This window comes from Ceratotherium simum, chromosome 13 (assembly GCF_057802395.1).
Source record: "Ceratotherium simum simum isolate JZ-2026a chromosome 13, ASM5780239v1, whole genome shotgun sequence".
In the NCBI taxonomy this organism is placed as follows: domain Eukaryota; kingdom Metazoa; phylum Chordata; class Mammalia; order Perissodactyla; family Rhinocerotidae; genus Ceratotherium; species Ceratotherium simum.
This window is the reverse complement of record NC_141912.1, coordinates 1,987,710-2,005,279: the sequence shown is the minus strand read 5'-3', so window position 1 is coordinate 2,005,279 and position 17,570 is coordinate 1,987,710. Positions and strand designations below refer to the sequence as shown.

The 17,570-nt window shown below is 37.7% G+C and overlaps 1 protein-coding gene across 2 annotated transcripts in view; it reads left to right on the top strand.

The window, feature by feature from the left end:
• The window catches only part of GMDS (GDP-mannose 4,6-dehydratase), a 619,043-nt gene that overhangs the window by 302,697 nt on the left and 298,776 nt on the right, over positions 1 to 17,570 (top strand). For both annotated transcript variants that reach the window (XM_087437913.1, XM_087437914.1), the window contains exon 7: positions 7,052 to 7,179. In XM_087437913.1, the coding sequence (XP_087294039.1) occupies positions 7,052 to 7,179 (128 nt within the window). The remainder of the gene's footprint in view (positions 1 to 7,051; positions 7,180 to 17,570) is intronic.

Sequence of the window (17,570 nt, the reverse complement as noted above, 5' to 3'; positions counted from 1 at the left end):
ATGTGGTCTCTGGCTTAGGTGGTCTTACCTCCATGGCTCAACTTCAGGGCATCCTCCCCTCACCACCTCAGGCCCATTCAGAGTCACATGATGGGCCTGCTGGCTCTCATGCCACCGCTCATGCCCTAGGAGAACCTCACTGCTTGGTGTATCTTGATGCAGCTGCCCCAAGTCAGTCTGGGTGGCATCCTAAGGAGATCTTTCCAGTCTCTCCAACATGAAATAGGGTAAAAGTTTTTCCTCTCGGTGATTTCTTCAATCAACTTTACTTGTTATCTCATCCCAAAGAGGCTATTGAAACACTCAAGACTTACCACTCCCACCCCTACTCGTCCTTCTTCACTAGCCTAGAAGGAGTGCACTGGGAACCTCTCCTTCCACTTCTGCTTGTCATTTTTGCAAGGAGCAGCCCACATGCCTGCCCATCAGAACCTGAAGGGGCTTCACCTATGGGAGAAACTTGGGGCTGTGACCACACTTGGTTTTTGATATACTAAAATTATTTATAAAATTACTTTTCCATGAAGCCTTGCTTTCAAACTTACTTGGATTCTTGTAACAGAATCCTATTTTGAATGATAGGAATGAATATTAACTGTTTATTTTTGACTGTCTGATGTAACTCTTCTAATCTTTCTTCAGCCTTGAGCTAACTGTGGAGAAGGTCATGTAGAGAAAAATGCAAAAGAAAAGGGCCTCACTATTTTAAAAAATTTATCACAGTAAAAATATCCAAGACAGTAAACATTTATAACTAATAGAAGTACTTTACATTGATACAATCTTCTACAGCCTTTGAATTATAGTGTCTCATTTGATCCTTAGTGTGGATTATGATCTCATTTTATAGATAAGGCAACTGAGAAGTTGTTAAAAACACTTGTTTAATATAATAGCTCTGAATAAAAGTAACAGAATTATATAAATAACTCACATAGTGTGTAACTCTACTTGCAATGTTCTACCTGGAAGACCTTATCTTTTGCCTCAGATTGGATATTAAAGCTGAATCCTGTTTCTGTGTCCTGAGGTGGCGTTCTGCTCCTACTCCCAGCCAGAGCCCGTAGTGCCCACTATGACCTGGGCCCTGGTGCTTCTCCTTCACCCGGGCACTTCTTGGAGACTCAACTTTGAATTTAAATACATAATAATAATATTTTATTCAGCTTATCTTGGTGTTTTTTAATGTGGCGGGGTTTTTTGTTTGCTGTATTGCCAAAACAGAAATTTTGTTCTTTTCATTCTATCAGCATTAGCAAAACTCATGATCTCAATCATAGAGCTAATGTTTGGACTAAAACCTTTCTTAATTGACCTCTTTCTTATGAGTATACATTTATGTGGGTACTCTGTTTTTCCTAGGTTAATGAGTTTACCTTGAAAAAGTAACCTACAGTGATTTAAAAAATGTTTATTAGTGCTTTCAGCATGTGAGTCCACACACCTGCCTTTGGCTGTTTGTTTTGATCTGTTCTCAATCTCTGACTTTCAATATCAGAGAGTTAAGAGACTTAGTCATAAAGGAACTAAGAAATCTGAACTTGTCATTGAGGCTTAATTATAGATACCATTAACATTGTAATGCAATAATTATAATAATAGCTAACATTTATTGAGAACTTGGTAATCATATTACCTAGATTTTCTGAGTTAAACATCAAACCTGCATGGTAAGTACTGTTTTATCCTTGTTTTACAAACAAGGACATGATGATATTAATTCCTCACATATTTATAGTGACTCATGTTCTACTATGCTGTTTCATCTACATTAGTGTACACTGTGATTTTGGCATGGCAAATATTACTATCCTGGTAGTTTACAGAGGAGATTCTAACTTCAGAGCTGTTAAATGGTTTGTGCAAGATAACATAGCCAGTAACATAGCCAGTAACTAACAGCTGGCCTTCGGTTGGTCCATTGGGCTTTTTATTTCTTGGTCTTCTTCCTAGCTAGGGTCTTCTAGTTTAAGGCTCTTAGAAATCAAGTATGTATTTAAAATAATTATGGGAGTTCCATTATCCACATGTGTTAGAATGCACAACCACTTAAGTAATCTAATCTGAGGAGGAATACCTCCTGCATGGCACTGTGCCTTAGTGAAAACAGTACCAGGCGGGAAAGCAAGTGAGACAGGCTCAGGTCAGGCTTGGCTACTTATCCTGACTGTGGGCAGTTGCTCAGCCTCTCTTTCTTCACCTGCACATTTGAGATGGTTGGACAAAGTGACTTCTAAGGTCTCAGCCCTCATGTATAACAGTTTTATGCAGTTCTCTCTTATAAACAGCAGTCTTAGGTGAGAAGGGATAAAAATGAAGAGACCACATTTTTTAAAAATCATTTTAAGCCTCTCCTGAAAATTAACTAGTGAAACATATGGTAAAAATAATAATGTTTAAATTAATCTGAAAATGAAATTAAGAAAACAGTTACATTTATAATAACATCAAAAGAGAATAAAGTACTTAGGAACAAATTTAACAGAGGAAGTGCAGAACTTATTCTCTGAAAACTACTAAACGTTGTTCAAAGAAATTTTAAAAGACCTAAATAAATCAAAAGACATCCTCTGTTTGTGAATTGAAAGATGTAATATTGTTAAGATGGCACTATTCCCCTTATCAATCTACAGATTCATCACAATCCTTATCAAAATCCCAGTTGGCTTTTTTTGCGGAAATTAACAAGCTGGTCCTAAAATTTATATGGAAATTGGAGGGACTGAGAATAGCTAAAACGGTTTTAAAACATTCCGAAGTTGGAAGACTCACATTTCTTGATTTTAAAACTTACCATAAAGCTATAGTAATCAAGAATGTGTGGTACTGTCATAAAGATAGGTATATAGATCAACGGAATAGAATTGAAAGTTAGAAATAGATTCACACTTTGATTGATTCTCAGCAAAAGGTGCCAAGACAATTCAAAGGGAGAAAAAATAACCTTTTCAACAAATAGTGCTAGGACAGCTGTATATACATATGCAAATGAATGAAGTTGGACCCTTTAATTATACCATACACAAACTAAAAGTGGGTCAAAGATCTAAAATGTAAGAACAAACTCAATAAAATTCGTAAAAAAATGTAGGAGAAAATCTTCATGATTTCGGGCTAGGCAGAGCCCTCTTGGATATGACACCAAAAGGTTATACTGCAAGAAAAAAAAAAAATTGGACTTCATCAAAATTAAAATAACTTGTGTGCATCAAAGGACACCATCAAGGGCCGGCCCGGTGGCGCAAGCAGTTAAGTGCGTGCGCTCTGCTGCGACGGCCCGGGGTTTGCTGGTTCGGATCCCAGGCGCGCACCCACGCACCGCTTGGCAGGCCATGCTGTGGTGGCGTCCCATATAAAGTAGAGGAAGATGGGCATAGATGTTAGCCCAGGGCCAGTCTTCCTCACAAAAAAAAAAAAAAGGACACCATCAAGAAAGTGCAAAGAGGGGCTAGCCTTGGTGGTGTAGCAGTAAGCAGTGAATTTGCGCATTCCACATCGGTGGACTGGGGTTCGCCGGTTCAGATCCTGGACGCAGACCTATTCACCGCTCATCAAGCCATGCTGAGGCGGAGTCCCATAGAGAAGAGCTACAACTCTACAACTATGATACACAACTATGTACTGGGGCTTTGGGGAAAAAAGAAAAAAAGAGGAAGATTGGCAACAGATGTTAGTGCAGGGCCAATCTTCCCTGCCCCCCCAAAAAATTAAAACAAAAAAAGAAAGTGAAAAGATAGCCTACACAATGAGAGAAAATATTTGTGAATTATATATCTGATAAAGTACTTGGATTCAGAATATATAAAGAACTATTACAACTCAATAATAACAAGATAAGTAATACAAGTAAAAAATGGACAAAGGATTTGAATAGACATTTCTCCAAAGAAGCTATATCAGTGGCCAATAAGCACATGAAAATATAGATACTCAGTATTATTGTTCATCAGAGAAATGCAAATCAAAACCACAATGAGATAACAGTACCTACTAGTATGACTGTTGTCAAAAAGACAAACCATAACAAGTGTTGGGGAGGATGTGGAGAAATAAGAACACCAATTCACTGCTGGTGGGAATATAAAATAGTGTATCTATTTTGATAAACAGTCTGACAGTTCCTCAACAGATTAATCTTAGAGTTGCCCTATGACCTGGTAATTCCATCTAATGTATATATCCAAGAGAAATGAAAACATAACATCCACACAAAAACTTGTGCATAAATGTTCATAGCAGCATTATTCACAAAGCCAAAAGATGGAAAAAACCCAAACATCCATCTACCGATGAATGGGTTTAAAATGTGGTGTATCCACCTAGCAGAATATTATTCGGCCATAAAGAAGGAACGAAGTGCTACTGATTTATGTTGTGATATAGATGAGCCATCACAAAAGACCACATATTATTTAATTCCATTTATATTAAGTGTTCAGAATAGGCAAATGTATAGTGACAAAAAGTAGATTCATGCTTGCCTAGGGCCAGGGGGCTTGGGGAAAAATGAAGAGTGACTGCTAAAGGGCATGGGATTTTTTGGGGGTGATGAAAGTGTTCTAATATTGCTGGTGGTGATGGCTGCATAATTTGTGATTATTCTAAATACTATTGAATTGTACACATAAATGGATAAACTGTATGGTATGTGGGTTATAGCTCAATAAAGCTGTTATAAATAATAACATTAAAAATTAAATTTTAAGAACTAGGGATTTCAAATAATTTTAACTAGTTATCCAAGGTAACTTTTGGATCCAGATAAGAAAGGCTCCATGCCTTCCATTCCTCCTAGCATGCCATTCTAAGTCCCGGTAAGGTGAGAACCTGGGCTTTATAGTCACACAAACACTGATTTGTATCCTGTTTTAGAATGGCCAGTTTGCCTAGCTTCTCTGAATTTCAGCTTCTTCATCTACAAAATGGGAGTAATAATAATTCTTAGCTCATGGACTGCTCTGAAAATTAAATGAGTTTCTGTATCTAAAGAGCTAAGCGCAGTGCTAAAAGCGATAGCCATCATCAGAGGTGTCGTGGTCATGGTCGCTTTAGGGTTATGGTAGGGTAAGATAAGAGAAAGGCCTGCAGAAAGACCCCTCCCCGCCTTTGCATGTGCTGTTCCTTCTGGCTGGATCACTGTTCCTGTCTCACAACTTAATTATTCCCTTTGTGCCTCACTTGGAGACTCAATTCAGGCTTCTTTTCTGGTGTGTGTTTCCTGACCACTTCCAGAAGCTGAGTTACAGGACCGGACCATCCGTCCATGCAAATCTGTGGTTTCACTTCTGGCAGCACTGATCTGTTTGTCTATCTTACCCTCTCTGTGCTTCTTGAGAGTAGGGGCTGCTGCTTCTCTCCCTGATCCCCCAGCTCAGTGCTTGGTGCTTGCTAGGTGCTCAATTCATACCAGTTGAAAGAATAAACGGTAAGGGGAGGGCCTAAGTAGACTGTTTAAACAAGAATCAGATGCTCCCACTGGACTCCTGAGCATTAGTTGACTGATAAATAGAATGATCTGAACTATTTTGCGTTGGGAACTTCATCTAATGATTTGACGTGGCTAGTTTACCTAGTATACTTTGGGATGATGGTTTAGTCCTGACATTAAAACAGAAAGATAGACATCAAGAAATGTAAATTTAATTGTTACAGGTCAATAGAAGATAAAGGATTGCTAATTGGTAATAGATTGAGAAGGATTGCACCTAATATTTCTTCATTTTGAAAGGCTCTTTTTTTTAAGGAGCTCTGTGTTTTTTTTAAACTGCTGTGGAAAGTTGAAACTTTGGATTTCTTAATGTACTCTATGAACTGCTAAGAGAAATTGACAATTTGTGTTTCCGTGGAAGTCCTGTTGTCGTTTTTCACGATACAGCGTTGGTATAAATGTGTATACCAGGTTCGTGGAGTAAGTGCATCTAGTGTATGTTTGAACTTGCACTGGGCCATCTTCTTGCCAAAATTTAAAAAACCTATTTAGAAAAATTCCCCTTATCCCTGTGCCAGTTTCTCTAGAAGCCAAAAGCTTTCATCCACCTCCCTGCTTCATCTGCAACCGAACAAAGCTCAAGTTATTGCAATGTGATAAATTATGATAGTAATCTATCCAAACTGGATGAAGCCATTATTGACTAGCTCATACGTGTGTTATTACCTTGAGAATTTGGCATTACCTAGTGTGTTGTGATGACCTTAACTAGGTACAAGGGCTTGGATAAAATTGTCTCAGAAGTGTCTTTTAATTTTGTGCTTCTTTGTGATCTTTTAAAAGTAGGTAGAGGCTCTCATTAAAGACAGAGAACATTAAAACAATTGCTCCAATTTCTGCTTGCTCCAATTTATAGCACCTTTCATCCAGTCATTTCAAAATATTTATACAGAATTTAGCACCCATTCCTGTAGATAACACTTAAATGAAATTGGAAGGTGCCATTGCAGTAAGTATAGTACAAAGAAACTTTTGATTTGGAACTATGTCATAATTTATAATTGGACGGCTGTGCAGGTTTCTGAAATAAGGGATCACCACTTATTGGCAACCCAAATGCATTTCTTGTTTGTTTCCTTTAACTAGTTTTACCCTGTAAGCTAAGTTACTCTCCTCTCCCTCTTGCCGTGAGCCCAAAAATAGCTTTATTAATAGGAATATATGATGTTTATGTTGTTAAAAAAAATCAGGGTGGTCTTAGATGTCTGTCTTCCATTCTGGCATTTTCCTTTATACAACCCTCTTGAATTTTCTGTTGAAATACTGGCATTCCGATAGCTTTTCTTTGGCCTAATGCCTGGGTCACATATTGCAGCAGCAAATTAGGAATGTTAAGACGTCCCCCAAAGAAAAATGTTTGTTATGAAAGTAGAGCTGATGTGACACTTAGAATTAGAACTTCTTAACTTGTCTAAATGACAGTTAATGATCTTTTTCTTTTATTATTTTAAAGAGGAGGAAAAGAATGAAAGAAATGCCCAGAGGCTGAGATTGGGTTTGGTTCACCAAACTGTTAAATGTCAAGTGTACTCTACTAATAATACATCTTTTGTCTCTTTTTAGGAGCTAATTTTGTTACTAGAAAAATTAGCCGGTCAGTAGCTAAGATTTACCTTGGACAACTGGAATGTTTCAGTTTGGGAAATCTGGATGCCAAACGAGATTGGGGCCATGCCAAGGACTATGTAGAGGTAGGAACTGACTCATTATGTTCTTAAAAATACCTGTATCACTTGATTTTGAATGCCAGGCCTCTAGAGGAAAAGCATCACCTAGAGGTGGTAGCATATAAAATTTTGCTAATGCAGATATGTTTAGACTCATACGTGTTTCAGTTTAAGGCTTGATAGTTCAGTAGTACATGTAGATGATACTGAATGTTACTTGAATGAGGAAATCTTTCACAACTGTTCTTTTAATTATTTAAAACAAAGTGTCAGTCAGTGGTTTGGATGATGGATGAAAAAATGTTTGAATGGTGTTCTTCCTTACTTTCTGAAGCTTCTTTCTCCTCCCCGTGTTTTGCACCTTCTCTCTTCTCCTGCCCAATACCCGTATGACTAACCCTGAAAGAATTTTTTGGTATAAAGGTACTACTAGCTCTCAGATCTTCAAGAAATACTACCTAATTTCAATTTGTATAATCCAAGACCTTCAGATTTACATGATTCTACTGAATTACTCTAAGAGTAATATTCTTATGGAGCTTTTGGTTTTTGTTGCTTTAGACTCTGCTTATTACCCTACACACTTCTTAAAGTGTGACTTTACACACCAATAAACTTTGTCGATTAAATAAAGAGAGATGGAGGGAGATGTTAATAATGATGCTATTGCAGGATAATGGATATGGTTAAAGGGAAATTCAAATTTTTACTCTTGGGATTTACATACACATTAAATTTTGGTTAGGGGTATATATGTTACATATATAAGGAGGATGATTTCTCTTTAAACTAAAAAACAACTTTAAAATTCTTGCCCTGATTAGTATGCTTTTAAATATCCATGGTGGTTCTGTGGCCAGACATGAAGGAGCACGTTAGTCACATTGTCTTGTTCCCTTGAGTCAGCTTGTCCTTGTTTAGGTGCTTACAGATTTCCTGTGCTCAGGAGACTATTTCTGTCCTTAATGATTCCTCTCTGGGAAACCGGATCTGGCTTCCTTGTTCATTGATGCAATTCAAAAAGAAACTTGAACATTTGCAAAGAAAGCAAACAAGTAGTTCACTTGCTAACAGAGGTTATCTTCGGCAGTGTTATTATTTTTGTTTATAACAATTAAAAATGTGTACTTGAACACCTAATACTTATATTATGGACAAAAAAGTAGTTCTGAATTTAAATTTTGAACATCACAATATTTAGATCGTTTAAATATGTTCTTCAATGCTGTAATTACAAAGAAACATTTTATGACAGTAGTTCTTAGATATATTTTAAGAATAGTACATTAAAAAACATATAAGGCCACACTTTCAGGAGTGATAATAAAGTGGGAGAAAGGAGATGTTAGCAGGAAAAGCAGAAACTTTCTTTTGTCTATTCTATATGGCCTTACCTACTTAAAAATATAAGGCAAATTTTGTAAAAATAAATACTTTATTTTTTCAATAGTATCATTTGGGCATACAGCCTTCTAGCTATCTGTATATACTTAGAGCTATATAGAAGGCTATATAGGTGTCTCTTGATCCAAACTCTTGTTCTCCAAATTCAGGAACCAAATAGATCGAATTTCATTCTATTTTATTTTATATTTTTGCACTGGGGTAAGAAAGAAGTTTGTATTGGAACTCAGAAATAGATTTTGATAGTGAGAGAAATAATATGTCAAAATGTTAGTAATGCTTTTGTTTTTCTTCTTTATACTTACATATTTTCCATATATTTGAAAAGAATATGTGTAAACTTTCTCAGGGAAAAAAATAAATGAATTTTTAATAATAGGCCAAAAAATCCAACAGAAACGCTTGGGACTGTTAAATAAATACATAAATAATGAGAAAATCTTTTGTGAGCTCAGCGAGTGTGGAAGGAGGAGCCTGCTGACCAATGCCAAGGCTAGCACTGCTCCTGAGTGTAGCTCAAACCTTGGCACAAAGGTCCCACATTTGTATTCCTTTACAATAAAAGTATTTCATAAACATTTTGGCTCAAAGATTTCAAAAAGGTCTTCCCAAATGATGTCATTTTGAAGATTCCTTGAAAAGATGGTATCAGTACAGCATGCCCAGAAGCCAGAATATCCACACAAGAGTAAGATGTTCTGGCCTTTCAGTAAGAATGTAAAATTTTCAAATTTTACAGAGACACATATGCAAAGTTAAGTCATTCTCGTTGGCATTCAAGACCTGTTACACAATAAAGTGGGTTTGCGTATTGAGGATTCTCCTGGGGTTCTGACCATAACACGTGTTGGTGATGTAAGAAGTGTTTTATAGTGCTCATTTATGGGTTCTGAAAGAAGTCTAAATTCTTGGTTTCTAAAAAAGTGTCATTATTAAGTAAGAATTCAAACCTATCTCCATTTTAAGAAATTTTGCTGTCCCTTGCATTTCTAAATGTATTAAAATGAGATTACTTCACAGACTTATGACTAAAAGCAGATGTTGCTAGAATTACAATCAACAAGCATAAGATTGAAAAAAGAAGCATTGTTTGTTTAAAGCACATCTGTATCCTGGCGTGATAATCAGCTTAAGAATAAAGAAGCCTTCGAAAGTACAGATCAAACAAATTATCATAGCATCTCATTTACACATGTTGTAATTCCTCTTATTTATACACATACTGTATTGGTAAATTTTTAGATTAAACAACTTATGCTTTTTAACTAATGGATGAATTTCCATGATGAAGAGTAGAGAGCGTTTGATGGATGGGGTGTAGGTGATCCCAGCTGTCAGTGATTTGCTCCTCAGCCTTAGGTAAGGTTTTATATCTCAATTTACCCATCTGTGAAAAGTACATAATAATAACCTTGTAAAAAATTAGCATTCATGTGCTGTACGTACATGATTAGAATCTACCTCTCTCTTGTGAACACTTTTGCAACAATTTATACAAAGCATTTCCTATTGCTGACTTAGGTTCATTAGCATCCATTTATAGTCTTGCTTCCTAGATCAAAATGATTTAAAAATTATTGGAGTGGGTAAGAAGTATTTCAACTTTAAGTTAAGAATATAAAAACTATATTAAATTACATTGTACTTCAGAATAAACATGCTATATATAAAGTTACATCTTTTCTAATATTTTATTCTAAACATTTTTAAACATACAGAATTGTTGAGTGAATTTTACCATGTACAGCTATATACCCACCACCCAGATTCTATTAACATCTACAATTATTGTTGCATTTTGAGAAAAAATATTACTATTTAAAAATTGCTGTAGTGCTAATGGGTCAGAGCTAAAAATATTCAATTTATACAGGTGAAACACAGGTTATCAAAAATTTGCATTTTTTATGGGATATAGTTAGCAATTCAAACTTTCAAAATATTTCCATCTTCTTAAATAATTATGTGACATCACCACAACCTGTTTTCATGTTTGCCTCCCTCCATATACATTGAAGCAACTCCTTGTATGCATGAAAACATGTTGGGGGCTGTATACCACATTCAAGCAAATTCAAGTAGTCAACATTGTACCAGTAGTGCCTGAAAACTGCAGAAGAGAAAACCTCTGACTTCTCTGGGTGGCGTTGCTCCTTCAACATAACTTCTGTTGAGTACCTGCCATAGTCGTGATTCTAGCTGCTTCAAATGACAGTCTTTGAAACTTTGTCCAAAGCCACATAAGACTGCAACATGCTATACTGCACAAAGGTAAGCAGATTTCTTTATTATAAGACTGACTTCTCAAAACTTATGATATGTGAATGTGCACTATGGCCTGCTAAGATTAATAAAGGGTTTTCCAAATTTATTTAACCTTGCCACCCTTTTAATGGAAAATAAGTACGAATATCTAGCAGTGTGGAGTTGGGAAATGGCACCATATGTTTAAATAAAATTAAAGGTAACAGTTTGGTTAACAGGGTCCCACTGTGATCCCACCTTGATAAAACTAGCTGGAACACAACTATAGCCAGAAAATATTGGGAGAGAAGCTAATTGATAAGGGTTGGGCCAGAAGTGTCTTTTAGCTTTGCCACTCACAAGGGGTCTTTTGCTCTTGTGATACACACGTAATCAAGTGACCTAAGTCTGAGCTCTTTCCAGGACTCAGCAAAAAGACATCTAAAAAATATCATGAGGTTTACTGCCAATAGCTGACCATACGGATGCTCCCGAAGAGTTCTACTGATCCAAAGGCAATACCGTGGGATGTTCACATTGTTAGGGAGAATTTTTGAGATTCATCTGAATTTTAATACCATAGTTCCCCACACGCGTCTTTTTCTTTATTTCTCTCTCTCTTTTTTTTTTGTTGACAGAGAGCACAGATTAATAAGAAAAAGCTACATTTAAAAATAAAAATAATAATTATCAAATGTTGGGCACTTATTATATGCCAGAAACTCCACTGCAGCAGAAGACTTTATATACATTATCTTATATAATACATGCAGTAATCCTGAAAGGTAGAGAGTATGTCCTCATTTTATGGATGAGGGAACTGAGAGTTAGAGCTTTCAGGTGACATACTCACCCCAAAGGCATGGCCAGTAGAGTTGAATGAAGCCAGAAGTCCAGCCCAGGCCTGATACCTAAGCCATGCTCATAACCACTAATTAATATGGAAGTGAGGGGAGCAGAATATGAGCAGTGGGATCTGAGTAACTTTCCATTTCCCGGAGAGACAGAAAATTAAGCTTCTCTCCCTTTTTTTCCCTTGCCATTTATAGTCCAAGGGGAAGAGAAATATCTGGAAGATAAGAGTCTCAGACAGTTATCAGCTCTCACTGAACCCATTATATTGGCTATATCACTGAACCTATTACATTGGCTATATTAAGATGCAAAGGATGTGTCTGGGGAAAATGAGTAGTTAGATGTCCATCCCTCTCTGTCCATTGGCTTCTAAATGAGTTAACCTTCCTTACAGCTGATAACAGAGACCTGAGGAAAGCTGGGGAGAATTGACCACTGTTTCTCAATCCTTTCTTCCTCATCATTCTGCTGCTAGCATTTTGCATCCTGTGTTAATTAACAGAAATCTGGAAGGAAAGGATGCCATTTAAACTTTCTGAGATTTTAAGGGAAAGCTTGGTTATTGCAACAACATCATCAATAAGCTGTTTTGGTTTTTTTTTTCTTTTTCATGTTCAGGAGAGTAGCTTGATTTCTTGTAGTGTTTGAGTTCTCTAAAGTGTTAGTGGTACCAGAATCCGTTCTTTACTAAGGCCTCACTTAACAGACATGCAGAAAGTCATAGTTGCCTTATTTCCTCTGGCCAGGTCTTGATTGGTTGGGAATGACACCATAAGAGTGGCCGTGCCCCCAAATCCCAGAAACTGTGGGCTTTGTTTAAATTGTTGTTTTAATGAATGAAGCCTACACCATCCATATTTCTAGGATAGATCATTCATCAAGTTTTCAGCCACAGATAATTTAGAAACATGGAGGTAGGTGCATTTTTACATTGTATTTTCAAAATATAAAATTGAGCCTCTGACATTAAATTAGAAAAGTAGTTCTTGGCAAATGTGTGTAAGTGTGTGTACATGGATAGAGAGAATGAAAATGAATATAAAATGGAGTTGTACATTCAGTAGATATAGTGCCTGTTGAGATGGATTATGAAACTTTGTGTAAATGCCACTTACGTTTAATGGCTAGCAATTAACCACGTTAAGGTAGAAGCTTGTACTCCACCCTTTACTCACTCCCATTGATGCTAAGTGTCATCGCACCATTGTGGTTCATGAAATGACTACTTGTACCTAGGAAAGTCATAGTTCTATTGCTGAGAATAAAAGTCAAAAGAAAACAGTGTAGAAAGCTAATGAAAGATTATGACATCTTTAACTTAATTTAAAGTGTACAGTGAGATTCCTTAACCTTTCTCCTTCCACTCCCAGTTGGGCCTGCCCGGACCCTGTCTGCTGTTCCTCTTGCTCCCTGAGTAGCTATTCCTCACACTCTCCTCTGTCCTTTCTCTGCTCCTCTGTTGTCTCTGCTTTCATTGGTCTCTCCTACTTCCTATCTGTTTCCACCCACAAATGAAAACTGGCTATTTAATTTTACCAACAAGACTATTCATGTGACAGAGATGTAATTGCCTGTTAGAAAATATGACATCACCTAACTTTAGTGATGATTTTGCCTACAGAAAGTATATATCTTTGATATTAAAATGCTTCATTTTTACATTAATGCACTCTGGAAAGGGCAAAAAGTATTTGCAATCAAGGTAGTCTTTCTCCTATTTTCATGTGCCCCATGCGCACAAACACCTGTAAATTAATCTCTCTTTCTTTCTGTCACACACACACACACACACACAAGGTGAGAGTCAAAATCCTCGTTTTTTTTTATTTGTTCTAAAGTACTGTTTTGCTTTCTCTTACTTATCAGTACTTTATTGCAGGAAATCATTTACTAAAATTAAGTGTTTTCGTCCTCACAGAGCCCTGGCCCTGTGACCCTTTTCTGTAGCTTCATCAGACCACTTGAGTGCCCCTTGCTGCTGTCACAGGAGCCCAGGCTCCAGGTTCCCAGGCTTGGCCTCAGGGGACCCTTTAATACAGTCATGCTTCGCTTAACGATGGGGATACTCAGCCATGGGGTAGGTTCTGAGAAATGCATTGTGTGGTGTTTTCGTCATTGTGCAAACATCATAGAGTATATTGACACAAACCTGGATAGTATAGCCTACTACACGCCTAGACTATGTGGTACTAATCTTATGGGACCACTGTCGAATGTGTGGTCCATCATTGACTGAAACATCGTTATGTGGTGTGTAACTGTACAAATGTGTTAATTTTGCCTTTGCATCCAAAGCCACAAAGCAAGCAAAACACCTTTTCCAAATATAAGGCTCCCTAATGCAAAGACATGCATTTTATTTTCTGCTCCTGTTTACCACATGCTAGAAAACATTTCTTCTTATTCTCTGCCATGGAATCATAGCAGTGAAGTCTCAAAGATTCTGCTTATCTTTTCTTAGGTGAAGAAAAAAGTTTGATCCCCTCTGTGGATCATTTGCATTTATAAGATTTGCATTTGTTATTTCTTTTTCTACCTATTGACTTTGGTAAAGGTAGGATAACTGATGATTTTGTAGAGCAGTTAGATCTGAACTCAGGGGAGATCTCTGTGACAGATACCTTGATCTGTCCCACTGATTGCCTGCTCGCCCAGGGGAGCAATTGTGAGACCAAGAGGCAGACGCCTTCCACAGAAGAAGCCGATGCTTTGTACTCTTCTTTGGAATAGATATTGTACAGGAATAAAATGTTTGACACTTTAACTTACTAGTTAAATAGCTTTAAAATACGTTATTGACTTTGTTCCATGTTCTTTACTTTATGCCTTATTGTAGTTAAAGGATATTCGAAAGCCACCATCCTCTTGGGGCCAGATTTCCAAAGGGTTTTCCCGTGTAGCTTTTAGAATTGCTCCAGAAATTGTGAGTGTATCATGCGTGCAAGCTAAATATGGCCCAAATGGATGAATTTGGGATCCTGTTAAGTGATGATCCCCTTTTCATGTTAGAAAAGAAAAAGATAGACTTGAGCTTTCACAAGCCCAGTTAATTCACAAGTGTAGTTTTACAGAAGCAGAATTATCTAAAGGCACAATTGAGAAACTCGGTGAAATTGCCTTTGCATTGTTGACTTAAGCCTCATGTGGAAATTATTAGTAAAGTTCCTAAAGAAAGAGATGAAATTACTCCTTAGTGTAGCTTCCCCAGGCTACCTCTCATAGTTATGTAAAATATTTGAGATCACTTTTGCTATTTTTTCTCAAATTATAAAGAGAATTGTTGGGCTTAAATCATTATTGTTCATTACTTCCTGCAGAATCTAAATAGATTGAGATCTTTGAGAATCAAATCACTCCTTCACAAACATAGGATATGATATGGTGAGTTATCTTGAATTGGTCTCTCTCAAGGAAGCTCCTTGAAGGCGGGAACCAGATTTTATTCCTCTTTTTTTTTTTTTTTTTTTTAAAGATTTTATTTATTTATTTTTCCCCCAAAGCCCCAGTACATAGTTGTCTGTCATAGCTGCACATCCTTCTAGTTGCTGTATGTGGGACGCGGCCTCAGCATGGCTGGAGGAGTGGTGCCTCGGTGCGCACCCGGGATCCGAACCCGGGCCGCCGGCAGCGGAGCGCACGCACTTAACCGCTAAGCCACGGGGCCGGCCCTGATTTTATTCCTCTTTATGGTGATTGTGCCTTACCACATGCTTGGTACAGAACAGATGCCCAATAAATATTTGAATTGAATGGAATCTCCCTATCTGATCATTTCTTTATAAAATTTATAAAATTGAATATGTATATGTGAAATATGTTTTATTCCTCTTACTATTAAAAGATTGTTTTCTACGGATCCTGGGTACACACCGACGCACTGCTTGGCAAGCCCTGCTGTGGCGGCGTCCCATATAAAGTGGAGGAAGATGGGCACGGATGTTAGCCCAGGGCCAGTCTCCCTCAGCAAAAAGAGGAGGATTGGCAGATGTTAGCTCAGGGCCAATCTTCCTCACAAAAAAAACAAAACAAAAACAAAAAAAAAGATTGTTTTCTATACGTAGATAAGACATTTTCCACTGAATATGATCTTACCACATTTAGGTTTTGTTGTGATGTATTTACTTGATGCCAGCAAAATGTTTTCAAGCAATTTTCTCTCTTGTTGCATGCAGACCGTAAAGGAAAACTGAATAGTGCCCATATGTTCTCACACTTGGTAAGTTTCCCAATCATTTCTAGATTTTACTGCTATTAGACTTTGTTCCTATTTTTGTAAGAAGGATATCCGAGCAGATAGGAAAGCTAGAAAGAAAGAATGATACACTGGTTCTGATTTACGAAACAAAATTTAATAAGTCACAAAGGTAGAATTAGTTTACAAGATCAAGTTCTCCTCAGTCTGACTCATAACATTGACATCTGCTCTTTCAGAAACTTCTTTATTTGTGTGATCACTGTATTTCCTCTCAGTTTTCAAGAGCCTCATTTGATAGAGGATTCTTCTAGACAGAGCAAGATTTCCATCACAGATTCTATTGTTTCAGAAAACTTTCACTTTTCCATTCCTTACACTCTCCCTATCCTGCCTCCCAGTATCCACCTCACCCCCAAACACACACACACATAAAAATTGGAAGCAGGTCACTTTCTAATAACAGGACTTTGTTTTTAAATACATGTAAAAGTGAACTTAAAGATTCTTATATAGAGGTATTTGCTAGTAGCTGTAGAAAATCTATACACACTGCAGTTAGGAGAGAGAAGCATTCTGCAGTATCTCTTTGGGTTCTCTGAGTGTAATTTATTTTCCTCCTCTTGCCGCACGTTACCCACATGTTCGGAGCACAGAGCCCAGTTCCCAGGTCTGTCCTCTAGCTTCTGACTCATAAAGTGGAGTGGTGTGCTTCAGCCCTGGGGGCGGGGCAGTGGTGGGGCAGTGGTGTGTGGCTTGCCTGGGCGGAGCGTGGGGGAGGCAGGTTGCATTCCGGAAAGGTGACAGTGGCCCTGGCCTCTTGGCCATCCTGTCACCATGTCTGCACAGTACAGATACTCATCCTGGTGTGGCAGTTGCACCTCCCTCCTTCTCTCCAGTGCAAAGGCAAAGAGCAGAATCCTGGGGACTTCGTGGTTTCATATGTTTGTTCTTATAGTGTCTCTTTTAAGTCAAGAATTACTTACTGATTTTCATTGGATCTTAAATTTCAAGTTTGAAAACAAAATACAAAAAGCTGTCACCAGCCCTTTTTTAAAACCCCTGAAGGTTATCAACCTCTTATATTTGTGTAGTGCTTTATCATTTACATCTTTGGATTTGATTCTCCCAACAAATCTCAGACCATGGTTAGGAGAGCAGGAATTATTATTTGCATTTTCTGTATGAAAAAGCTTGCTTTGGGGGCCGGCCTGGTGGCATAGCCGTTAAGTTCGTGTGTTCTACTTCAAGCGGCCCGGCCCGGGGTTTGCAGGTTCAGATCTGTTGTCAAGCCATGCTGTGGCGGTGTCCCATATAAAGTGGAGGAACATGGGCACGGATGTTAGCTCAGGGCCAATCTTCCTCAGCAAAAAGAGGAGGTTTGGCAACAGATGTTAGCTCAGGGCTAATCTTCTTCACACACACACACACACACACACACACACAAAAGCTTGCTTTGAAAGAAGCCCTGACCTGAAGTCTTGGCCTTATACTGAACAGTGGGTTCCAGCCCAGCCTCACTGACTCTTCAGTGCAACCCCATACTGTGATATAGCATGATGTTTCTGGGTGATTCTTGGTATGTTTAGTCATTCATGTGAGATTTTAAAGCTATTTTTTTTCCCTGACTTCAAATGTTGACCATATCACAGATGTATACTCCTCACTAGGAATTACAAGTAAACTAGCATTTTTACTACTGGCCTTCTAGGATCTCTGC